This window comes from Equus quagga, chromosome 16, assembly GCF_021613505.1.
Source record: "Equus quagga isolate Etosha38 chromosome 16, UCLA_HA_Equagga_1.0, whole genome shotgun sequence".
In the NCBI taxonomy this organism is placed as follows: domain Eukaryota; kingdom Metazoa; phylum Chordata; class Mammalia; order Perissodactyla; family Equidae; genus Equus; species Equus quagga.
In genome coordinates, this window is record NC_060282.1 from 81,135,483 (window position 1) to 81,161,544 (window position 26,062).

The 26,062-nt window shown below is 41.6% G+C and overlaps 1 protein-coding gene and 1 long non-coding RNA gene across 2 annotated transcripts in view; one reads left to right on the plus strand and one right to left on the minus strand.

Moving 5' to 3' along the window:
* The window catches only part of LOC124228227 (uncharacterized), a 64,905-nt gene that overhangs the window by 17,599 nt on the left and 21,244 nt on the right, over window positions 1-26,062 (plus strand). The window lies entirely within an intron of this gene.
* Window positions 1-26,062, minus strand: part of CNGB3 (cyclic nucleotide gated channel subunit beta 3) — a 128,580-nt gene that overhangs the window by 9,342 nt on the left and 93,176 nt on the right. Inside the window, exons 14-15 of the mRNA XM_046642578.1 lie at window positions 18,482-18,565; window positions 9,513-9,631 (exon numbers count right to left, since the gene is read on the minus strand). Of these exons, the coding sequence (XP_046498534.1) occupies window positions 9,513-9,631; window positions 18,482-18,565 (203 nt within the window). The remainder of the gene's footprint in view (window positions 1-9,512; window positions 9,632-18,481; window positions 18,566-26,062) is intronic.

Below are 26,062 nucleotides of genomic sequence, written 5' to 3' on the forward strand. Positions count from 1 at the left end.
GTTTTTTTTTAAGAAGAGAAATGAATTTTACTCCATCCATCTATCTATCAGTCATCACAATCATCTTTTCAATCATTCATCTACCTGACTCCCCATCCATGTCCCTGCCCGTCTCTCTGTGAGATGAATGTTACTATGGGAAGGACAATGGTCGGACGGGCCTATTTCATTCTCCTCCCTGCATCCTTGGACGCAGGGTGATCCAGTAGTTGGGCAGGACTAGATGACATTGTGGAGCTTAATTTGGACCTGAGGATGTCTCTGTGTGTGTCAGACTGTGAGAGAACGGAAATAACATATTTAAATGTCAGGTTATTTTCAGATTTCTCAGGCTTTAATTAAACTTGCCTACAGGTTACACGTTTGGAGCGCTTGATGAGTTTTTGAACGGAAGAAATAATCTGCCTGCCAGATGGATTTTGCCCAAACTCTCAGCAATGTTTAAAATAGCATCTTTTTTTTTTCCTCCTGTCCACAAAATGCTTCTTCTGCAGCATTCCACCAATGGAAAGTTTCACTCATTAAACAGCTTAGTAAGAAGGTCCCTAAATATTCCAACCCTTTCTGAGAGAGCACGTGCTGGAGGAAAAATAGCTGAGGGTAAGGGTAAGTGTCCATGGGTCGAAAACATTGAACAGAGCCATGGCCGGGAAACAAAAGAACGGGTTCTAATTCTGGATCCACCTCTGTTTGCTGTGACCCTAGACAATAACTTGAGGACCTTTTTGATTTTCACTCCAATCACATCAGTATTTATTAAGAGCCTACCGTGTATTCAGCACAGCGAGGGAAAGGAGGGTTATTGAAGGGTGGGATGGTTCTGTGGAAAGCATACAGACTTTGGAACCGGATAACTCTACCATTTTTTAAGTGTATTTCTGAGCAGGTTACTTAATCTCTCTTTTAGGAAACAAGGTCATCTTGTAGTACCTACTATAGGTCTCTGATCATCTTTAAGGAAAAATAAGCATTTATAGACTCCTGATATTTAATTGTGAAGAAAGTGCTATTACGTAAAATTTCTGGCTGAGAAGTTTTAAACTCTAATTTGTGGTATGTAACTGTAACAGTTAACAATAAGTGTAAAGCTTTGTATTACTTAGGGTTCTCCAGAGAAACAGAACCAATAGGAAGTATGTGGATATACACATATATTTACAGAGAGAGGGTTATTATAGAAATTGGCTCCTGTGGTTATGGAGGCCGAGAACCCCCCAGTCTGCCATCCGCGAGCTGGAGATCCAGCATCGCTGGCGGTGTAATTCATTCCGAGTCCAAAGGCCTGAGAAGAGAAGGGAGGAGCATGTGGCGTAAGTCCAGGCCTGGGTCCAAAAGCCCAAGAACTAGGAGCACTGATGTCTGCTGTCTGAGGGCGGAAGACGGATGTCTCAGTTCAAGTAGAGGGTGAATTTGCCCTGCCGCCATCTTTTTGTTCCTTTCAGGCCCTCAGCAGATCGGATGACCCCATCCCCATCAGTAAGGACGATCTTTACTCAGTCTACTGATTCAAATGCTACACGCCTCCCAAAACACCCTCACAGACACACCCAGAAACAATGTTGTATCAGCTGTCTAGGCTTGCCTTAGCCTGGTGACGTAAAGTTAAGCATCATGGTGCGAGTGTGCCAAAAGCGGCTGAGTGAACGAGGGCAGCTGTGCGAATGTCAGAGAGAGGACGTATATTCAGTGTGGGAGGGCCTGTGTGTGCCACGCTCTGTAAGAGTCAGGGATAAGTAGCAACATGGGGGTTACATGCACACATATACATATATACATATGCGCACGTATATTCACATATACATAGATACTAAGAAACGAAATCTCCATTGAGTAACTTGCCCTGAGTCACACAGCTCACAAGTTGTAGAGTTGGAATGCAAACCTAGACAGACTTCTTAAACACAGAATGATTAATGCTTTGACAACTGTAAAAAATGAGAATGTTTCCCGAAATAAAGAAGTTTCTAGTCTAAAAGGATTTTTTTTTTTTCCTGTAGAATTATTTCCTAGAATAGAAGTAAAACTAACTCTGAATACTATCGATGGAAAGAGTATCACCCCCAAGGCCGAGTGAGAGATGAAAACTTCAAATGCCTGTCCTTGTTAAGCAAATTTCCAACTGGATTATACTGGAGGGCATGAGGCTAGATCACCGGGGTAGACTTTTTCTGAGATATTCTTTTATTCTTTTCAATGTCATTGGAAACACTTTGTGGCTTGACAATTTTTACCTCTTCACTAAAAATAAATTCTGAGAAAACTTTTGCGGGTGAGTAAATGTGAGAGGGGGTTCCGGCGTGGCCTCTGCCAGGCGCTCTCTCTGCGGACACTTTGATGTTCCTAAAATACTGCAAGGCAGACACACGGTAGCCTGGAACGTTTTTTGTAAAATAGTTTGAGGAAAATCTGTAGGCACGGATTTTTATCAGAGTCAAGCATTTAGATTTCACAGATACAAAATATGGCGCCCCTTTTCCCCCAGGTCTTGATTTCAGACTTGAATCAGCCTTAGAGGAAGTGGATGGACAATGAGTCTTAGGGAAAAGTTCTAAGGAAGAAGAGAGGGAGAAAAACCAAGATGTCCATTTTATTCTGTGCCCTATTTCTTTACATCCTTCAAGTGCCCAGGAGAAGACTGCTTTTGTACTCGGCTGTATCCAACACTTCATTAATACCAGCGTAACCAAGTGTTCCTTTGGGGTGAAAATAGCTAACAGTGTAATAATCTATGAATGACCATGCCAGTCAGGAGAGGTGGGTTCTTGCCTGTACCTACTGACATGGACACCGATGTCTAGAATCAGCCAAGTGAGTTACTCAAGAACAAACACTTAAGAGTTTCATCATCAAGATTCAAATCCGAGTCAAGGGGTCTTTCCTTCACACCCTAACTCTAATCCTGTAACGACGTCATTGTTACTATTTCAGTAATACAGATTTGCCCACGGACATTAGGAAAAATAAGAAAGCAAGCCAGTCAGGCTGGTGAGATGAGTGATGCCAGGGTCTGACTATCAGAATCTTTACTCCTGCTCTGCTGTTCCAAATGGTGGTAAAGAACCTTGATTTCCATAGAATTAGAGACACTGGATAAAGTTACTTAAGGAGGAGTCCTAAATATTCGAATACACGTTTAGATAACGGTACTGATGGTATAGCTGTTCACAGGAAGATTGTGAAACTTAGATGAGGTTTGCTTTTCACTCTAAGAAAAAGGTGCTGCGCAAAGAGACTATATCCAAAAGGATGTAGTGGAAATGCAAATACACGTTTTTAACACATGTAGCATTCACAGGTTTGAGATAGGAAGAAAAATGGAAATGAAGAGTTTTCTCCTTCAATATTCATCAATCTTCTTACTCCTGCTCATACTTCTAATGTATCTACTGTTTCTGTCTTTTAGGAAAGGCGGAGGAGGGGGAAAGGAATGACGGAGTCATTCTGATGAAAAGTAAGAATAAGGAATTAAAATAGTCCAAAGAACTAGAAGTCTCCCTCGGTACTCCCAGTTTAAAAACTGAGTGTTCAGGAGAAATAGGCAAACATTGTTTGGAGGGAAAAAGGAGGTTTAAAATTATTTTTCAAAATATTTGGCCTTTTTACAATGATATAAAGTAAATGTTTTAAAAAATTTGAAGAATAGGTGATTTGACCAATACAACGGGTGAAAAGTCAGAACTTAATATTTTACATGAAAACCAGACTACCTAAAACACATAAAGATACATCACTGCCTACATTCTACATAATAACTTGTTATGTAGGATGAGGAAAAGATAGTGAACAAAGAAAGAAATCCAGAAGGTAAATGATCACATTTATGGAAATAAACAGGCCCACTGGATTTCATTCATTTACCAAATACTTATTGAGGATCTATTATTTCTAGGCACTATTTAGAGAAACGTAAATTAAAACAACCTATCAAAATGTGAAACCAATGAGAATAATAAAGTAACATCAGTGACGCCAGGGAAAAATAGCTCTGCTTTGCATGGTGTATCGTAAATTGGTTCAATTTTCCTGGGAAACAATCTGCCCCTATATTACAAGAGTTGAAGAAATGTTTCTACCTTTTGACCTAGTTATTTCACTCTTGGGAATAAACCTCAAAGAAATTAAAAAAAAGAAAATAATTTTACGAAGATAAACATAGCCGTGCTATTCTTCATAATGAAAACTGACAAAAAGGGCACAAGGCTGAATATGCATATTCATGACAAAAACGAATGTGTATTAGTACATTTGCAAAGACAGAAAGAGAATTACATTCACTTATTTATTAATAACTAATTGGTTGGCACTTATGTGGGCCAGGCATTGCCCTAAGGGCTGGGGATTGAGTGCAGAACAAACAAAATGTGGTGTCTGCTAGGGTCCTTGGGAGCCCATGTCTTTGTGCGAAATAGAAAAATGTCACCTCTCTGGCACATGCAAACTCGTGGGCACAAAGCTTGGGCAGAAAAATGCTCCCTTTTGCAAAGTGAAGGGACCTTGTGCATGAGGGAGAGCACAAAAACAGGGCTCATGGCTCAGGAGTGGGGTGTGGGCTGGATTCCAACCTGCCCAACCCCTCCCTGGACATCAGGGTGCAGAGTGCCACTGGCACAGCGATTGTAATTGTCCTGGTGCTTACAATGTAGTGAGGAAGAAAGACACGGAAGAAATAAAGGCAGCAAGGAGTGTGATTACAAAGATAAATGCTCCGAAAGAATGGAGTATAGTCCAACCAGAGCATGTAGCAAGGAGACCCAGGAGGTCCCTACAATGGGGAATAAAGGAAGTCCTAAAAGAAGCTGAGATTGGGTAAAGGGCTGGGAAAAGCAGCCGGGCAGAGGCGACTGCAGGTGCAAAGACGTCCCCGTGGCTGGATGGAGTGTGGCATATTCGAGGAACTGAGTCTGCATGAGAGCCTGGGGACTGAGTTTTAGGAGAGCTGTAGGCAGGGCCGAGACTCTGCCGGATCGTGTGCGTCAGGATGAGGACTGTGCTCCTATTCCCGAGAACAGCGTGAGAGCATCGAATGGTTTCAAGCAGGAGGGCAGTGGCACGATCATATCTGTGTTTCCGAAAGATCCCTCTGGATGCAGAGTAGAGACTCGATTGCAGAGGAGGCGGTTACTGGAGTTGAGACTTGGAGCGGGCCATGGCGGTGGTCCACTGAGGAATGGAGGCCGTTTGCACCCAAGTGGGCGCGATGGAGCAGGTAAGACACAGATGACTGGAGACACACGGAGGAGGTGAAATCACAGTCTTGGAGATGGACCGGCCGTGTGGAGTGGAGAAAAGAGTCAGGGCGAGTAGAGGGAGGTGTCAAGCGTGCCTTTTTTTTATTCTACTAAAATCTCAAAAGTTACCAATTTAAAGAGTTTGGCATTCTATTAGCTTCCTAGCTCTGCTGTAACAAGTTGCCACAAAACCAATGACTTACAACAGAAATTTATCTTCTCACAGTTCCGGAGGCCGAGGGTGAAAATCAAGATGTTGGCAGGGCTGTGCTCCCCCCGAGAGCTCAAGGGAAGATCTTTCTTGCCTCTTCCAGCTTCTCATGGTTCCAGGAGTTCCTTGGCTGTGGCTGCATAACTCCTATTTCTGCCTCTCTTCTCCCTGTGTCTGCGTGTCTTCTCCTCTTCTGTCTCGTGGGAGGACACTTGTCATTGGAGTTAGGGCCCATCCAGATAAACCAGGATGACATCATCTTGAGATCCTTAATTATATCTGTAAAGACCCCTTTCTTCCAAATCAGGTCCCAGTCACAGGTTTGAGGAGTCAGGGCATGGACATGTCTCTGTGGGAGCCACCATTCAATCCCCCACAGGCATTATGTGAATAATCCCTTCCATACGCCACAGGAGGGGCTACCAGGACTCACCTGTGTGCCTGTCATTGTCTCCACACCTCATCTGAGGAGCACTGAAAGGTCTGCCTCCAGCTCCCAAATCACCTCAAGAAATTGCCCAATCAAAGGACACATGGGTCCTCATGAAGACTTTGTGCTCCCCAGCATCCTGTGTCTCCTCTCATCACTGGGGGCAATCCATGCACTAAGCACCCGGCACGGAACCCTTTCGTTTCCTTGCCTCACTATCTGTAAGGCCCTTGAGGGAGGAAATTGTTTCTTGTTCACTTTGTACCCTCATGGCTGGCACCGTACCATGCATGGCCTTCTCTGAGGAACCTCACGTTATGCTGTGAGGGGTCCTGAATACAATTTTCTGTTGTTTTTATCAAATCGCAATTAACTATTTAATTACTTAAAAATTGCTGAACAGCACCTGCAAATTATTTTTGAAGAGAGGCAAGATATAGTGAAAATGAACACACTGTGTAGTTTTTATATAGCTGCTGGTCAAATACAGTTGGGAAGTTCTAGTTCTTATATTTTAATAGCTTAGTCTGTTGGGGAGATCCATTTGCACAAATCAATTATAAATGAGTGGTAACTCTTGTAGTGAAGTCGTGAATGGAATGCTGTGGAAGCAAAGAACAGGGAGCAGCTAGTTGTTTTGGGGGTGGCTGGAGACGACTTCACAGAGGTGACATTTGAATTGGGTCTTGAAGGGCGAGCTGGCATATTGCAAAGTGAGAACATTCCAAAGAGAGGTACAACCAGCAGGGAATCCTATTGAAATCATAATCGCAACACCAAGGGTAAAAATTCAGTTGTGTTTCAAGAAAAGTGAGATTTTCACACATGCAAAAGGAGGATAGGAAATGTTTGAATACATTCAGTGACTAAGACGCAGCGGAGTGAGAACCCCCACAAGGCCGCCCCTCGGCAGACCCCGGGTCTCTCCTTTAAAAATGGGGTGTCGGCACTCTTCAGATGTTAATTGGAAATGCAGTCCGGGTTTTCTCCGTGACAGGCTGTAAATCTATATTTTAGTCAGGGCTTTGCTCTTTTGGATGAACACATAATGTCCTTGAAAGCCCTCAATTATTTTCTTTCTTATTTTTTCCTAAGAAAAAAGAACCCTCTTTAAAAAGCTACGTGATAGTGCCGGATTTAGCTCATCCTCACAGAGGTCACAGCATTTTTGAGTAGTAAACACGATTACTAGCTCTTTCCAGTATCGAGATGTTTGGCAGGCATGCCTCCATCACTGGAATAAATAACCAGAGCTCCAGCAGCGTGTGATGGCTGTGGGCCTGTGAAGCCTGTGGGTCTCTGGGAAGAGCCAGAGGCCTCCTGTTTCTCCTCAACCATAGCCAAAAAGAGAATCAAGGCAAAAAGCTTCCTTTAGCTTGAATTAACCAGACTACTGAGTGAGTTTAGAGCTTGTCTGGTCTACTGGTTTCAATTTCGCCTTAGAAACCAAATGGTTAATAGGAGATTTATTTGAGAAGCTGCTGTCAAGAATCTAAGATTCCTTTCAGCTGCAACCCAGCAGCACCTGGATTCTATTCCCAGAGTATTTCCTCCCGCAATGATAATATCAGCAATTAACACACTTGTATTTATAAAGCCTTATTCTTCAGGGAGTGCTCAACCCTTGGGAGAGGTCAGCTCATTAATTTCTGCAATGTTTCAGATAAGACTGTTGCATGTTTTATGACCTTGAACATTATAGTGATTATTAAGTCACTAAAATATTAAATCACTTTTGCGAGGACACCCCGGTAAGGAGGCAACAGAAAATAGGCAGAGAACTCAGATCCTGGACATTCTGAGAAGTGTTCCGCCACTGCTCCAGAGCAGGAGCCCCTCAGGAGGGCTCATACAGTTTTAAGCAAGGAGGAAAAATAAAAAAGAGAAGCCACATGATCAATAGATAAACAACATGCTTCAGCATTCTAAAGAAGCACTAATTACGCTAACATGAAGTCATCTGGAATTATCCATCTCTGGAACCCTGAAGATAACTTCTTAGCAGCTATGAAATCAGTGCTTGGATGAACAGTTTTCTTCTGTGGTGCGGTGGAAAGGTCACTGGACCCTGATCCATGAAACTCAGGTTTGAATGTTGTCCCTTCCACTTATTGGTTACGTTATCCTGGGCAAGATGATGGGCGCCCTGGAATTACAATTTCCTCAACTGTGAAATGACTATATTAGTAACTGCCTGACAGCACACTCTTCTCTTCACCTCAAGACCAGCATCCTAGTTCAAGACTCCAGCATCTTTCACTTGAACCACTGGAGCTGACTTCCAGTGGGTCTCCTCTATGTCATTCTTGCTCCTCCACACAGCTGGTGGAGGGGTCTTTTGAAACCATAATTCAGATTGTGTTGTTCTTTTGCCTGAAACCCTCCACTAGCATTTATTCGCATTTAGAATAAAATACAAATTCCTTACCATGGCCTAAAAGCCCCTGTGTGATCTGGTCCTCGCTCACACCTTTGGCCTCATCTCCCCACAATGCCCCTTATTCATGGACCTCTAGCAGTGCTGACCTTTCTGTCCTTCAACCAGACAAACCTGCTTCAGCTCTGGGCCTTGCCATTCCATCAAGTGGGTGGCTCTTCCCCCATTTCCGGATGGCTGCTCCAGTTAATCTTTCAAATCTCAGTTCAAATATTGCCTGTCCAGAGAGGTTGTCCGACCACTGTATCTGAAGCAGCGTCTCCAGTCACTTTCTAACCATTTTTGCCTCCGTAGCAGTTATGACAATGTGAATTTATCTTGTCTAGTTAATTATTTGTTGTCAGTTTCCCCCCACAAGACTGTAAGCTCTGAGAGGAGCAACATCTTATTGACTGTTTTCGCAGTCTATTCCCAGAGTTTGGAGTAGCACCTGACAACCTAGCATGTACCAGGCACGCAGTAAAATTTGTTGGATGGATAAATGATTATGTTTAAATGCAATAATGAATACAGAAGTATCTAACCCACAAAATGCTTACTTGTCTATTTTCTCACTCTTAGGGACTGACTTGGAGGATAAACTTCTCCTGGCCAATAGGAAATAATATCAACACTAGTATTTATTGAGCTTTTAATAGATTCCAGACACTGTCCTAGGTGCTTTTAATGAATTAACTCATTAACCAACTGTATAAGATGTGGACTATTGTTATGATAGCTGTTCAGATGAGGAAACTGAGGGACAGAGAAATCACAGAACAAAGGAACAGAGCTCGTTAAGTGTTGGAACTGGGACATGGACTCAGGCAATTTGGTCCCACAGCTCTGACCGTTGTCACTTGCCTACTCCAACTGCTTCTTAGCCTGGTGTTCAAGTCTTCCGACAATCTAACAACCACTGACTCTCCCAAACTCTTCTTTCACTAGTCATTCATTCTTTCATTCACATAGTCACTCAACATACACTGAATATCTACCTCCTGCAGGTCACTGACCTAAATCTTGAGACTAAAGAGCTGAATGAGCCATGTCTTTTGGGGAAGGAAGGGATAAACAGAAAGATGAAAAGCCTTACCTGATCAATGCTCTCGGCACAATCAAGCCTTTGATAGATTGGAGCAGGAACTTTTAGTTATTTTACATCCTAACATTTTCCTTTTATGGTAAGCGACAGAGTTCTATATTTATGAGGTGTCTTTCAGATACCTGATTTCTCCGAACACTGTCCCAGCTTTCAGAGTAACCAGAACTTGAGCACCATCAGGGCCTCCAAGAACTTGCACTTCTCCTTGCTTGATGATGTACATTTCCTTGCCAATTTCTCCCTATATGCCGAATATAAAGAGGAACTTTATTTTTGACAATTACTCCCCAAATTAAGAAACAGAAAGTCTTCTAGAGGAATAAATGTAAATGAAGGAAGCAAGGAACATCAATGTGAAAGTAATTATCTTAAGACCTGAGGTAGTTATGGACATTGGTTGGGCATACCACATGGGAGGAAATTATTAGAAAAGTCATGCTTCCCAACACATGAGCACAGAATGCCACCCCAGACACGTGGAGACACGTCAGGCAGCACCTCCTTCCAGGGATGGGCATGCATAGAGGAAATGACAGATTGTAAGCAGGCTCTGGCTTTGGTGACCACTGCTGTGCTTTGAAGAAGGCGTGTGGTCTATCCAACGAGCATGGGCTACAGCCATTCAAAGGGCAGCTCTACTCTTCTGCCAACAGCACTGGGGTCTGGTTTTAGCAATTGGGGCACATGAGACCTTTAAGCATTATTCTTGTTCCACGTTGAGACGAAAGCGTTAATGCAACAGGTTATTTTGTTCAGTTCTTGCTTATCTCTGGGGATTCTTAGAGCCTGGGCCGTGACCCTTGTTCAAACCCTGAGAACTAACCTCCTGGAACGTTCACAGGGCCACTGGTTAATGGTGTTATTCTGCATGCCTGAGGCAGGGTGGCAAGATGCATGAGGCTGTCAGCACTGTTTAATGTAAACACAAAGATTTGTGCTGTGCCCTTGGGATCTAGTTTCAGGTCTACAGCATGGCTGGTCCTGTGGCTCTGTGACCAGCCCCATTTAAGAACTCTGGACCCCAAGGCTCCGATGGGCTGCCCTAGGTGGAGATACTGTGCCTTTGTCTCTCTGGTCCACAGCTGGAGAGAAAAATGCATCCATGTGACCTTCTCAGAAGTAGGACAGAGGAAGCCTATGCCTGGTTTCTCTTGTCTTTGCTGATTATATCTTTTCCTGCACTGTATGATTTCCTGTAATAAATCTTAATCCATAAATATAACTTCATGTTGAGTGGGGCGAATCCCCACACTGGTGAGTGGCTGTGGGACCCCTGGAACACATCTTCTCACTCCAAGATCCAAAAAGAATAAATATGTCTTACGAGAGACCTAAATGGCATTTGGGCCAAGAAAAGCTGTTAAACTCCGAGTAAGCCAGTTCGCATAATACTAGGCAAACGATTTGGATACCAGTACCTGTATATCTTAGGGAGTTAAGTCTTGATCACCCTGAGCTATAAAAAATATAGCACGAATGTAATAAATTTACTTACTTGGTTCAGGAGGGGACCGGGTCATTTGAGTTAATCAAATATTCTTGTTAACCATATTTTCAAAGGGTAGAATGCACGAAAATTAGCTCAGGATTAAGCAACGTTGATTACAGTTTATGCTCTGTGCTGGCTGAGACAGGTCTGCTTTATTCCAATGTTAAGCGGGCTTGTGATAGAGGCACTCATTTATTTATTTGTTTATTTTTATTTTTTTGGTGAGGAAGATCAGCTGTGAGCTAACATCCGTGGCCAACTTTCCTCTTTTTGCTGAGGAAGATTCGCCCTGAGCTAACATCTGTGCCAATCTTCCCCTATTTTGTATATAGGATGTTGCCACAGCATGGCTTGATGAGTGGTGTGTAGGTCCACACCCAGGATCCAAACCCGCAAACCCCGGGCCCCTGAAGCAGAGAGCATGAACTTAACCACTACGCTGCCAGCCCAGCCCTGAGGCACTCATTTATGAGTGAGGGAAATAGAATTTAACCATTCTCTGGTGAGTTTTGAAGTCCTTTAATATTGAGGGTTGTTTTCCCGAACACTAATTATTGTTGTATTATAATTGTTAGGTTGAGTTTAAAGTTTTCACACTTCACTTCTTAGTTAACATCTGTGAAGTTGGAACTCTCATTTTATCTCCCCACTATCTTTATGAGGAAGCTACAGGAAGTACTATTATTTCCCTTTTACAGAAAGAAAAATAAAGGCACAGATTGGCTTAGCAGACTAGCCAAAGCTCCATGACGGTAATTAGTAGAAATAAAAGGGAACATAGAATGCTCATTTCCTACCTGAGCAATGCAGGAAGCATGTTTAAATTTTGCGTTGTGCAAAACCCATTTATTCTCAAATTATAGGTCAAAGTAGAAATTCTAATACATATGGATCTTATAATTATTTCCCCAATATCGATGCCAATAATAATATCTTGCATTGGCATAGTACTTTTAAAAATCATAATAATATCTGATATTTACATTGCTCTTTATTTTTATTCCTGCCTTTGTTTAATTGGAACATGCTACTACTTTATAATTGTACAGCATTTCAAAAGATATTAACTGATTTAATTATTGCAAAAATTCCAGTGAGGTCAGATAGGAAGGATATCATTATTATTTAAAAATTGGAGGTAGAGGCTTGAAAAGTTAAGTGTCTTGAGCAAACTTACAAGATTGGCGGATGATAACATTAGAACCAGCAGCACTTACATCACCTGACTACAGAATATGTACAGATGATGGCGTCTAATCACAAACCCAATATCGACCATTCTCTTAAAAACCAATAAAATAGCTATGAGTTATTTTAAAAGTAAGGGAAAGTGTCTGAAAATTAGTTTTCCAAGAGATACTCCAGGAAGCAATGATTAGGACAGGGTCGTATTCCTCATTCTTTCCGTGAAGTAATTCTCAAGGAACCGGAATGATTTTTCAAAGGCAGTTATTACAACTGACTGGAGGTAGAAGTACATAATGGGTACTTAAATATAGTTCAGCACTTTTAATTATTTTTTAATGATCATTTCAATAATTTTCCGAGGAGATCTGGCATAATCAAGGAACCGAAACTTCCAGTATTTCTCGAATATTTCTAGGCTAATTTAAGCCTTTCCTGCAAGTTTAATTAGCATTCAAATGAAGTAGATATTCCTTAGAGAACAAGGTCTGACAGCATTTGCAAAATAAGATCAAACCAAGCTCTGGTGGCTGGCTTATGCACTAATTTGGAGAAAGTGTGGAAATGCAAGAACTTCAAGCAGATTGAGGTAACTGTGGGGGATCAGAATTGGCCACCCCAAAATGTGTCTCTCTGGCTTGATTATTTTCCCGAACAAAAGAGTGAAAGAAACTTTGACCTCCCCCGCAACTTGCCTAAAAGAACTTAAAATAGAAGGGCCTGTTCCAGGAAGGAGCTAACACCATAAGGTAACTGAGCTGTGATGTAAAATGTTTCCCTCAGGTCACATTGTCTGCAGTCGGTCCATTTGCATTTCCATCTCCATGTAAATTGCCTTCCACCCCCTTGAAGTCCCAAACCACTTCCCCCAACACCCTCCTCTGTCTTTAGCTGAAAATGATATTTAAGGTGGCGACCTCCGCCATTCTGGCAAGTTACTCAGCTTCCCTGGGTTTCCCATGTATGCATGTTATAAAGCTTTGTTTAATTTTCTCCTGTTATTCTGTTTCATGTCAATTTAATTCTTAGGCCAGCCAGAAGGACCTAGAGGGTAGAGGAATTGTCTTCCTCTTCTGCATGGCCCTTAGAGAGTCAGCACTTCAGATTTTCAGGGTTCCTGGTAGAAGGCCATTTCTGAAGCTACTGGCAGGATTATGACACTCAAATTAATTCTTGCAAATCAATGCTGGGAAAATACCCAAATGCTCTTTGAAGCAGTGCATGCCACCCCCTCAGTAAGTTTAGGAGCTGTCCTGAGGATTAAGCACATCTGCAAACTCAGTCTCGAACTCTGCCATTTCTTCAATTATTTAGGCAACCTCCAATAAAACATGAATTTTTTTTCTTCTCTTTTCCTACAGTGGTTTGTGGAAATGATAAGCAAAAACTAAGCTGAATTCACCGGTCTAAAATCTGGTCAAGTAACAACTTTTCATCTCTGTCAACATCCGCTGAGACTTAAATCCTCTCTCAAAAACAAGAAAAAACACATGTAGCTGGTCATCTCATTTCTGCTCTCCTATGCTTGTTTCTTTCTTTCCCTCACTTGTGTTCACTGATCTCTTTTTATTATTGAGTGATGGACGTGATATGAGGGAGGTATTAGAAATGAGGAGACTGTATCTACTCAGCATTTCACACTTTGTTAAGCAAATTTGCACTGTTAGGGGCACTGGTGCTCAAGTTTCTATGCGTTATCTCAATTTTCAGTCCCTGCTGCTTTTGGAACAAATTGAAAGGCCATTTTGGGGCTTTAAGACCATGTCATTCCAAACGCACCACTGCCCTACAGGAGTCCTGGAAGCGAGCTGTGGCTTGTATTTCCCATTTTAATGAAAATGATTTTGTATCACCAATCTGCCTACTTTTAACTTGGGCTAATTTCCGTGGGGTTGTGTATTCTCGGTTTCAGTTGCATTGCAGTCGCTCCTCCATTTTCCTTTTACCTCTAACAGCTCCTTCTCAGTTGCTCTCTCTGATTCTCCTTCATTGACCTGCTCCATAAACACTGGTATTCTTCGAAGTTGCAGCCTTGGTCCTCTTCTCCCACCTTTTCTGGAGCGTCTCATGGAGTCAGCTTCCATTATATGCCAGTTCCCAAAGATCCACCTCCAGTTCCATCCTCTCATGGGCTAGGCTGACTTCCACCTGTGCACGCTGCCTCTCTACCCGGAGGCCTTCAAGTACCTCACGCTCTGCTGGATGTTGTCTTTTACTAACATTCCAGTCGATCACTCGCTTCTGCTAAGCTCGAACGTGCTAAGCTTGGCCTACCTCATGGCTCCAAGCTTCATCTGAAATGCTGTCCTCTCCAATATTTTTCTTTCTTTCCTACAGAACTATTTCTCTTTAGCTTTCACAAAGGTCATGCCTGACAACCAGACAACTTCCCCCCTTCTCAACCCCCTTGATCTAAAATTAAATGCCTTTGACAGTACACACTCTCCTGATAAATTCTATTTTTCCTTTATAGAACTTAGCACATTTTGGAGTTATGCACTTATGTAATTTCATTTGTTGTTTGTCTCTTCCATCAGGCCAGCGATTCTCAACTTTGGCTGCATTTTAGAATCATCTGGGAGCTTTTAAAAAATATCAATAGGTGGGCTCCACATGGACTAATTGAATCACTGGGGATGGAGCGCAGACTTTTAAATTCAGGTGATTCTGATGTACACTGTGAATTGAATACCCCACACGAGATTGTGAGCCTCTAGAGGACAAGAACCATCTTTATTTTTAAAATTTTTTTTTATTGAGCTTATGATAGTTTACAACCTTGTGAAATTTCAGTTGTACTTTATTATTTGTCAGTCATATTGTAGGTGCACCACTTCACCCTTTGTGCCCCCTCCTTCCCCTGGTAACCACTAATCTGTCCTCTTTGTCCACGTGTTTGTTTATCTTCCACATATGAGTGGAGTCACACAGAGATTGTCTTTCTCTATCTGGCTTATTTTGCTTAACATAATCCCCTCAAGGTCCATCCATGTTGTTGTGAACGGGCCCATTTTATCCTTTTTTATGGCTGAGTAGTATTCCATTATATATATACCATATCTTCTTTATCCAATCATCCGTCGATGGGCACTTGGGTTGCTTCCATGTCTTGGCTATTGTAAATAATGCTGCTATGAACATAGGGGTGGGTGGATCTCTTTGAATTGCTGATTTCAATTTCTTAGGATAGATACCTAGTAGTGGGATGCCTGGGTCGTATGGTATTTCTATTTTTAATTTTTTGAGAAATCTCCATACTGTTTTCCATAGTGGCTGCACCAGTTTGCATTCCCACCAGTAGTGGATGAGGGTTCCTTTTTCTCCACAGCCCCTCCAACATCTGTTCAATTTTTTGTTTTGGTTATTTTAGCCATTCTAATGGGTGTAAGTTTGTATCTTAGTGTAGTTTTGATTTACATTTCCCTGATGATCAGCAATGATGAACATCGTTTCATGTGCCTAATGGCCATCCGAATATCTTCTTTGGAGAAATGTCTGTTCATATCCCCTGCCCATTTTTTGATCGAGTTGTTTGATTTTTTTGTTGTTGAGTTGTGTGTGAATTCTTTATATATTATGGAGATTAACCCTTTGTCAGACATGTGATTTGTAAATATATTTTTTCCCATTTGGTGTGTTGTGTTTTTGTTTCAATCCTGTTTTCCTTTGCCTTATAGAAGCTCTTTAGTCTGATGAAGTCCCATTTGTCTATTCTGTCTATTGTTTCCCTTGTCTGAGAAGTCATGGTTTCTGAAAAGATCCTATTAAGACTGATGTCAAAGAGTGTACGGCCTACATTTTCTTCCAGAAGTCTTATGGTTTCAGGACTCACCTTTAAGTCTCTGATCCATTTTGAGTTTATTTTTGTGAATGGTATAAAAGAATGGTCTACTTTCATTCTTTTGCATGTAGCTGTCCAGTTTTCCCAACACAATTTGTTGAAGAGACTTTCTTTTCTCCCTTGTATGTTCTTCAACTCCTTTGTCAAAGATTAGCTGTCCATAGATGTGTGGTTTTATTCCTGGGCTTTCAATTCTGTTTCATTGATCTGTGTGCCTGTTTTTGTACCAGTACCACGCTGTTTTGATTACTACAGCTTTGTAGTATATTTTGAAGTCAGGGATTGTGATGCCTGCAGCTTTGTTCTTTTTTCTCAGGATTGCTTTAGCAATTCGGGGTCTTTTGCTGCCCCATATGAATTTTGTGATTCTTTGTTCTATTTCTGTGAAGAATGTCATTGGGATTCTGATTGGGATTGCATTGAATCTGTAGATTGCTTTAGGTAGTATGGACATTTTAACTATGTATATTCTTCCAATCCATGTGCATGGAATGTCTTTCCATCTCTTTATATCGTCATCAATTTCTTTCAGCAAACTCTTGTAGTTTTCATTGTATAGGCTTTTCACTTTCTTGGTTAAATTTATTGCTGGGTATTTTATTCTTTTTGTTGTGATTGTGACTGGGATTGTGTTCTTGAGTTCTCTTTCTGTTAGTTCGTTATTAGAGTATAGAAATGCAACTGATTTTTGTAAGTTGATTTTGTACCTGGCAACTTTGCTGTAATTGTTGATTATTTCTAGTAGCTTTCCAATGGATTTTTTAGGGTTTTCTATATATAAGATCATGTCGTCTGCAAACAGTGAAAATTTCACTTATTCATTGCCTATTTGGATTCCTTTTATTTCTTTTTCCTGCCTAATTGCTCTGGCCAAAATCTCTGGAACTGTGTTGAATAGGAGTGGTGAGAGTGGGCACCCTTGTCTTGTTCCTGTTCTCAGAGGGATGGCTTTCAGTTTTTCCCCATTGAGCTTGATGTTGGCTGTGGGTTTGTCATATACGACCTTTATTATGTTGAGGTACTTTCTTGTTGAATGATTTCTCTGTGACTATTAAGATGATCATGTGGTTTTTGTTTCTCATGTTGTTTATGGTGTATCACATTGATTGATTTGCAGATGTTGAACCATCCCTCTGTCCCTGGTATAAATCCCACTTGATCATGAAGAACCATCTTTTTTTGCTCACTGCCCATTATACTCAGTACCTGATGCAGTACCTGGCCCACTGCATTAAAAAATATTTATTGAGTTTTACTGAATAAATGATACTAAAATTATTCTAACTTGTGACTCATTGTCTGCTTGATCTTAGCCAAAAGGCTGAGAAGCGATGACCTGTGACTCATTGTAGTTCTCTGCACTCCCTCTGCAGACACAGTTCCTCCCTTTCTGCCTTAGCTCGTCCTAATTCTTCCCTCTGTCTGGAAGCCTGTTTCCTCCTTCACCTGGTTCATGCCAATTCATTTATCCAGACTCAGCTTGAACATCATCTTCTTCAGGAAACCTTGCCAGTACCCCAGCGGGACAAGTGTTCCTCCTCTGAATCTGACAATAGATTGTGCTTCTTTCTCCCACAGCACTTAACACATTCTTTTGGATGATGTAACTGCTTCTCACCCTCCCTCTTTTCTGAACTCCTCCGGGTTTTGGATCATCTCTCGTTTCTCTGAACTGCTCATCTTCCTCTGCTTTTTATTTTGATTACTGACTTCACCATTGATCTAGTCTCTCAAGATATAATACTCAACGCCATCATCCCTTCTCTCCCCACTTAAGTTAATAATCATATATGTGCAAAAATGTTCATTTTAGAGTTATTTATAATAGCAAACATTTGGAAATTGATCATGATATATCCACAGACTGGAATATTATGCAGCTTTAAAAAATGAGGCTGTAGAAGATTACTTAATAACAGGTAAAATGTCTGTATGATATACTGTAACATGATAAACAAGTTTCAAAACATAAGTACAACACAGTGTCAATTTTGTAAAACAAGCCCTATCTATCCATCAATCAGCATAAAAGATAGGTCGAAATATGTTAACAGTGGTTATTTCTGAGTGATGGAATTTTTGTCTTTGTGCTTTTATGTGTTTTCCACTTTAAAAATAATGAATATGTAATACTTTTGTAATCATAAAAAGCACAGTAATATTAAAGAAATGTGGCATTGATTATCTACTAACTGGATGAGCTAAACGGAGGTAACCGATAGTTCGCTAAAGACATAAAAAGGGCAGAACCACCTTTCGCTTCTATAACTTTTTCCTCCACTTTAAAATTTATAATTAATGGGGTGTGACTATTGATGATTTACATTTATACAAAGCAACTTCTCAGACTACCTACACTTACATCCCATAATATCAGTCATAAAATCCATATTGCCGTGTTCCATTTTGAACTCTGAGAGCACATTACCGTTTTACAGAATTGTATATCACAGTTATTTCTTTCTATGGAATTCACTCTTGACAAATTTTGTTAAAACTATGCTGTTGACCTATGTATGATCTCCGCAAATGTGTTGATTTACTAGTCGTGATCTGACAAAATAGCATGCACTCACCTTTTTGCAGACAAAGTCACCAGGTAAATAGATAGTGGACTTCAATCTTAGCAACATGTCATAAATCATCTGTGAGTCACAACCCTAAAGAGAAAAATAATTCTTTAGACACAGCTAAAAGGCCAATATTTGAAATGATTTGAAAATGCAATGAAAATAAACAGTAGTAGATATTGTCTGTGTTAACGCTAAAATATTAGCTGCCAATGGATATGGACTTGTCTTGATGCAAAACTTAGAAAAGGAAAAAAACCTATAGTATGATGGAAGAGTTTGGGTCATGGCGAGAGAGATTTGGGTTTCAATCTTGTCCCCACTACCTGCCACTACGTGATCTCTCAAGCTCTCAGTTTCCTCACCTGTTAAATGAGGGTAAAAATGGTACCTATCTCAGAATGCTAAAATTTGACTCATGTAAAATGTAACACAATGCTTAATTAATGATAGCTGTTAATAATTATGATAATATAATAATGATAATAAGAATAGATTATTAGTATATTAGGACTGAGATACATCAGAATTTTTGCAGACTATGTTTCTTTCTTATAACATCTTTCATACTATTGCTAGATATTAGCAACTTTGCAGGCTTGTATGTCTTTCTTCCCCAACTCAATTATCATCTTCTTAAAGGCAGGGAAACTGTGTGGACACAATAGATACAAAAGCAGTATCTCTTGAGTGAATAACTATTTGTATCCACTTTAATAGTGTAAGAAACAATTTGATTTGTCAGAATATATGTCTATATTTGCATTCTGTCCAAATAAATAGTTTATCGATATGGCTAAAGAAAAAATCTAGAGAGGCTTCAAAAATCTCTCTTTACGCTGTGGTTTTGAATCTTTTACTTTCACCACATATTTGTATTTTTTCCTTCCAGAGCTGCTAACACAGTTTTCCTTTTGTGCTCGGTCCTGCGCGTCCCTTCAGGGAATTAGTATTTGGCGGAGAACTAATCACGGTCAGCAGCAGAGGAGGGAAGAGGGGCAGCAAAGGACCGGCCCCCAATGTGTGGACTGGAGGATCATTCCTTCAGCAGTCACTACTTTCTGTAATGATTTCAGTAGCAAACACTTGACCTGGATCCATATGAAATTTAGACCTCGGGTTGCTAGACTGATAAGGAAAGTTAATCATTTATGATTGAAGTGTCTTCAGTAGCCATCGGTGAGGAGCATTCAGATGAAGCTGGTGTTAGAATTTAAAAAGCTTTATTTTTAAATTTTAAAAGTATAGCTTTTGATTATCCAGGATAGAAAAAAGGCCAGGGCTGGCAGGAATGCCTTCTTAATACAGTCCCACAAATATGATGAGAAGCTGCTGTGAGCGAGTCTTTGTACCGTGGAGCCATCAACGATGAAGAGGGTGAGTCTAGCTGGGATGATGTTTTAAGTAAACAGAATAGCTGTAACTGGTGGCAGAAGTTGTCGCATCATAAGACATCCCAGGTAAATGTCCATAAAACTTTTAAGAGCTGGGGGCCCTACTTCTGCCTGGGAGCTGGGATGGGAGAGAGGAGCAGACCAGGAAGGTGCTTGTGTGGGTGACAATTTGAGTCACTTGAGGATGAGTGAGATTAGTATCTGCAGACACACGAAGGTGCCTTCCAGTAGAGGGAAATTTATCTTTGCTTTCCTTGTTATGTTTTGTGCAAAGTGTATCATTTTTATTTTTATTTACTTATCCCTACCGTGTCTTAGAGGTGGTCATATTTGCCAAAGCGAATCACAAACGTTAATTTCTTTCTAAAAATTGTGGTTATTTTGTTTTGAGTAAAAATCCTCTAAACATGTGGCTCATGTGCCTGATTTCTCTTAATGCTGTCATTGGTTCAGAGTAATTTCATTTCAGAAATTGGCGTTCTGATCACTCAGAACCCATTTAGAAAAACACAAAGTAAAGTGAAAAACACAAAGTAAAGTAAAAACCAAAAAACAAACAGTTGACTTTGGGCAATGAGAATGCTGGTAAGGAAGAGAGTTCCATAGTGTAGAAGTAGTTAATTCTCACAACAGGTCCATGAGGTAGCTACTGTTACTCCCCAAAGCACAGAGAAGTTCAGCAGCTTTCCCAAGGTCACACAGCTAGTATGAGAAGTCTGACTCCAGAGACCATGACCACAGTCAGCTGGTAGGTCGTAGTGCGTCTCACAGAGATTTGCCATTTGGATGAGGTGTGTGGAACGAGTCACCCAGTCAGGAGGGAAGGTACCCAGCCTGAGGGGACAGCTGGTGCAAAGGCATTGAGGGAGGACCATCCTGGCATGTTGGTGGGAGAAAAGAAACACAAACAAACTTTGGATTGATCTTAGGGTCTCCTCCACTAAGAAAAGTTAGCATCCTTGATGTTTTAGGGAAAATTCATTAGGAATATACTTGGAAGTTTATAAGCGTAAATATTGTCTGGGCTATCACTGCAGTGAAGGGAACTCTCATTCGGATCCATGGAGAGTAACACTGTAACTGATGAGAAACAGAAGATCTCAGAAAACCCACTTACACTTACATTTTTAATGCACAATTGATTTTTTGGTATTAATTTTTACAATCTTAATTATAATCTGTATGTCAAAAGTAAAATTTTCATTCCTCAAACAATTCCTATTGGCATAAACTTTGATAAAAATTCCGAACTCTATTAAATTGTATTGATAGGAAATATTAATGACTCAAAATGTTGTTTTCCTATGGCAAAAATTCCTGTTCCATATAAATGTGCAAAGACGTGTGTGGCGGTATTGTCTTTAATACTGAAAAAGCTGGAAACAACATAATGTCAATCTGTGGACAGACATAAATATTGAAGATTTGTAGATTGGAATACCACAGAGTGGCTAAGATAAACACACCAGATCTCTTTTTTTCTCTATTTAGGTAAGATTGAACTCAAGAAATAATGTGGTGTGCACAAAAGCAAGGTATAGAATATATTCAGTATGATTCCAACTGTGAAAAAGCTCCATGAAATAGGCCTGGCTGTTGTTGACGTTTATATGGACGTAAAATAAAGTCATAAAACTTGGGATTGGAAGGATACCCTCAAAAGTCATCTTAGTGGCCACCTCTCGGGGAGGAAGGAGAATGGATCTGGGGAGAAGAACTGATGGGAACTCAACTTTAGTTTTTATTAATTTTAATAAAAATAATGTGATACACACATCCCAAGACTGTAGGAACAAAATCCCCTCTGTGTTCGTCTGTTTTCTTCGGTCCTTCAGGAGAGCTCACTGGCAGAAAGCACTAATAGAGGAAACCCAATCAGCGGAAAGCCTTGGACCAAACTAGGAGATAAACCCTAAAACAGATGAGTGACAGTTAGTGCTTTCCTCAGTAGAACTGACAGGGACAGCGTTTAGCATAGAGCTTGGGTTTCCTGAGAGAAAAGCACTTGAACCATTATGCATACGAATTCCTATTAACATAATCGCATAAAACATGCATCCAGTCATTAAAGGGAGCACAGCAGCTGTAGGAAGTAAACACGCAATTTCATCAATTCCGTGACTCTTGTCTCCTAACATTTACTTTGCTGACAGGTGCCGTGGCCTCGGGGCGCCTGCGGTTCAGGACCAGCTCCTGCTCCTCTGTTCTTGGGCTTGCTGAAACGAAGTTTGCACCATGAAGCCGTTATATTTGATGATGTGTTTGAGAACAATTATCTTTTTCTCCCCTCCAGAGGATGATTATTTTCTTGAGATACACTTTGCACCATTATTGTAGGATTAAAAAGAATCACATCCCAGGGCTAGCTTTTTTCCCTTGTAACGCAGCTCCATTTCCTTCAGAGAAGTCATTAGGAGATTTTCTAATTTACAGAGAGTCAGAGCACAGTCATTGGTTCATAAATGACCCCTTTTCTATAAAGTGAGAGGATCTGTATAAGCAGCAACATTAACATTACATTAACACATGGCATTTGTATTAAATTTTCTATTTTCTTGTCTTTACCCATTTAATTTTTCCAACCTCGCTGTGCTGCCTGGCATTAATTAATATATTGTTATCACCTCTGTTTTTTTTTTCCTGAGGAAGATTGGCCCTGTGCTAACATCTGTGCCAGTCTTCCTCTATTTTGTATGTGGGATGCTGCCACAGCATGGCTTGATGAGTGGTGTGTAGGTCAGCGCCCAGGATCCGAACCTGTGAACCCCAGGCTGCTGAAGTGGAGCACATGAACTTAACCACTATGCCACAGGGCTGGTCCACCTCTGGGTTTTAGATGAGGAAATGGAAGCTTAGGAAGTCTATTGACTATTTCCCTAAGGTCATGCGTGCAGTAGGTTTCAGTGGAAGAGTACCACCAGAGTGGTTTTTTTTTTTTTTTAAATCTCTGCATTCTGAGCAACTTGAGGGCAAGATTTGTGTACTATTCCCTTATGTATCCCCAGTGTCCGCCAGGGCTGGGGGTATGCTAGGCACTAAATATGGTCTGATGTAAGGAATGAAATTGTTAGAGATTACTCCATTTTCAACAATGGGAAATGCAGTACTGTACAAAAACTGTGAATTACAGATTTGAATAAGGATTCTGCAGATTTGAATGGAGCTGGGAAAAATTCTGCTTTTATTCAGAACATAACCTATAGCTTATACGGTGGTTTCTAGACCCAGGAAGTTCTTCTTTTAATCATGGCAAGCTCTGAACACAATTGTAAAGTGGATAAAATTTATCTTTGGAATGCCTACCTCCTCTGTCCTGTAGGATTTCTCCATTTCTAGGCTCATTCTTGCTTTCTCCAAAACAGAACTTAAGATATTATCAGTAATTTGTAACTCACTGTGACTTTGTCACCTTCAAGTAATACACGATGGTCTCTAGGGGTTCTTCCAACTCAGCCTTTTAAAAGGAAGTCCTCTGTCCCCTCTAGAACTCCACTCCAATTATGCACGTGATGCGTGGCGTCTGGGGCAGGGAATTCTGAGTGAGCTGCCGGTGCCCTTGACCATGCCGGTCATGCTACTCTTGGTAGCTGTTGGGACCAGCAGTCAAATGTGATAAATAATTTGCAAAGTACTATAATGTCATAACCCCTTGAGTTCTATGTGACATCGGACCCAACCTTGCCCTCAAAATTTGCAAACGCTAGTAAAAGTAATCTGTATGGTCATCTCCAAAGTCATCTCAAGTTCTCCTTGAGAAGTGACAGTATTTCTGTTTTTCTGGGAGCTTCGGCATCACACGGTCAAGGTGGGAAGTCACAAATTGGATGGAACTGTGAGGATGAGTCCAATCCGTCTTCCTGTGAGCAGGCAGGCCCACCTGAAGAACAGGATTTCACCTGTGCCGAAACTCCCCTGTGATGGAATCAGTTTTATTTCTCAGGTAGTAATGAAAGTAATAACAACGATATGATTCACTAGGTGCCAGAGACTGATGTAGGCACTTGACACGTCTTGAGTCGCCTCATCATTGCACAACAACCAAGGATGTGATCTTACTTCCTCAGTTCCCCACCCTTTCGGGCGGCGCTGGGGGGCAGGGACCACGTGGGGGCCGGATCTGGTACCCGCTGGTGCTTTAGACAGAGCAGCTGTGCAGGATGGGTAGACTGATGGAGTTCACCCGGGTTATTAGCTCATCGTTCAAAATACTTAAAAAAAGGCTAGCAACAATTCTTTCAGTGATACCACCAATAAAACTGACACGTAGGGGCTGGCCCCGTGGCTGAGTGGTTAAGTTCGCGCGCTCCGCTGCAGGCGGCCCAGTGTTTCGTTGGTTCGAATCCTGGGCGCGGACATGGCACTGCTCATCAGACCACGCTGAGGTGGTGTCCCACATGCCACAACTAGAAGGACCCACAACGGAGAATATAGAACTATGTGAGGCGGGGGGCTCATTGGGGAGAAAAAGGAAAAAAAAAAAAAACAACTGACACGTAGTCAGTCAGTGCCTCTAACGCTCTGATTTCGGGTCCTCCGGAGGACATACGTGCCGGCCTGTCTGAGCAGGTGTCACCGCGCGTGTGAGTGGCAGGCATGCTTCATTCTGACGCTCCCAGTCCTTCCTGGCTCAGGCTGTTGCTCACGTACTAAACTCTTCCTCTGCGTCTTTCCTACCACTGAGGCCACAGTGCTCCATGTGCCACATAACCACAAACAAGGCCACCTCGGGAGGTGTCCTGTTGGGACGGGATCCGCATTTTTGCGGGAGCAGCAGGTAGCGAGGCACCCTGCACTCGCCTTGACGGACTGGCGGTACCCACCCCCGCATTTGGGATCTCTGGGTCCCTGGTTTCCCGCTGGTGACAGCGGGGTCCTCTTCGGTTTCTAACGGATGCAACTTTAATTCTAGCCACTAGGTGGCGCAACAGAACTTTCGTTAAATTTTCTCACGTTTCTGGTAATTTAGCGGTGGACCCGAAATGTGATTTTCCTAGCATTTAATTTGATAAAACGTATTTAAAAATTGAAATCAAAATAATAAATCATCAGAAAGGAGGAGAAATTGCCCAACCTCATAGAAATGAGCCACTCTTATTAGCTTAGCATTTGGGCTTGGGCTGGAACGACATCCAATCTGTAAGGCAAGAGAGCCATTTTTGAGAAAAATTTTAAAAAATGTTATAATGAGACTATTTAGGTCTAAGCTCTTTAGAAACTCTGATCGCCCCATGCAGAAATAGCAAATCTTACTAACTAACCACATTTTGAAGCAAAGTTGTAGTGAAAACGTGTGTCTAATTCTACCTTCCTTGATTAAGAGGGAAAAAAACCCACAAGAGACTCAGGGTCTCTCTCAGCAGGAGGGCAGCGAAGTGTGTGAATTCAGGGATCTGGGAGTGAAGCGAACTGACGGCCGGGTCTGAGGCTGTGAAAATCGCCCAAGCATGGCTCGAGCTTGCAGTGTTGTGTGACTTTGGGGAACCCTCTCTGGGTCCCCAGCATCTTGTCATTGATCCGGGTAGGGTAGGTGGGGGCTCAAAGGCAGCCTCTCCTACGGCAGTGAAGTTTACAGACTGAGGAGTGAGGAAAAAACCTGTGCTCAAACCCCAGCCCGCTGCTTAGAGCCCAGCGGCCTCAGTCACAGAAGCAGTTTGCAATTTCCGTAAAATGGGGATAGTCCCGACACTTCCGTCAGAGGCTTGCTATGAGAATCGATGGAGAGAAGGTAATGATGCGGTCGGTACAGTGCAGCACATAGTCAGAGCTCCATAAACAGCAGCCATTACTATTTTTGAGAAGACACATGTATCCATTTTAAAACAGGGGCTTAGCAACAGTTTGGTTTCTTAACCTTAATTATATTCTATACAGCTTTGACAATGCTTGAGGGGCTGTGATGGTCAGTTTCATGTGTCCACTTGGCTAGGCTGTGGTACTCAGATATTTGGTCAAACGCTAGTCTAAACATCTCTGTGAAGGTATTTTTAAGATGAGATTAGCATTTAAATCAGTAGACTTTGAGTAAGGGAGAGCATGCTTCACGATGTGGGTGGGCCTCATCCAATCAGTTGAAGGCCTTAAGAAAAATAGTCTGAAGTCACCCAAAGAAGAAAGGATTCTGTTTCCAGACTGCCTTTGGACTCGAGCTGCAATGGCACCTCTTCCCAGCATCTCCAGCCTGCTGGCCTGCCCT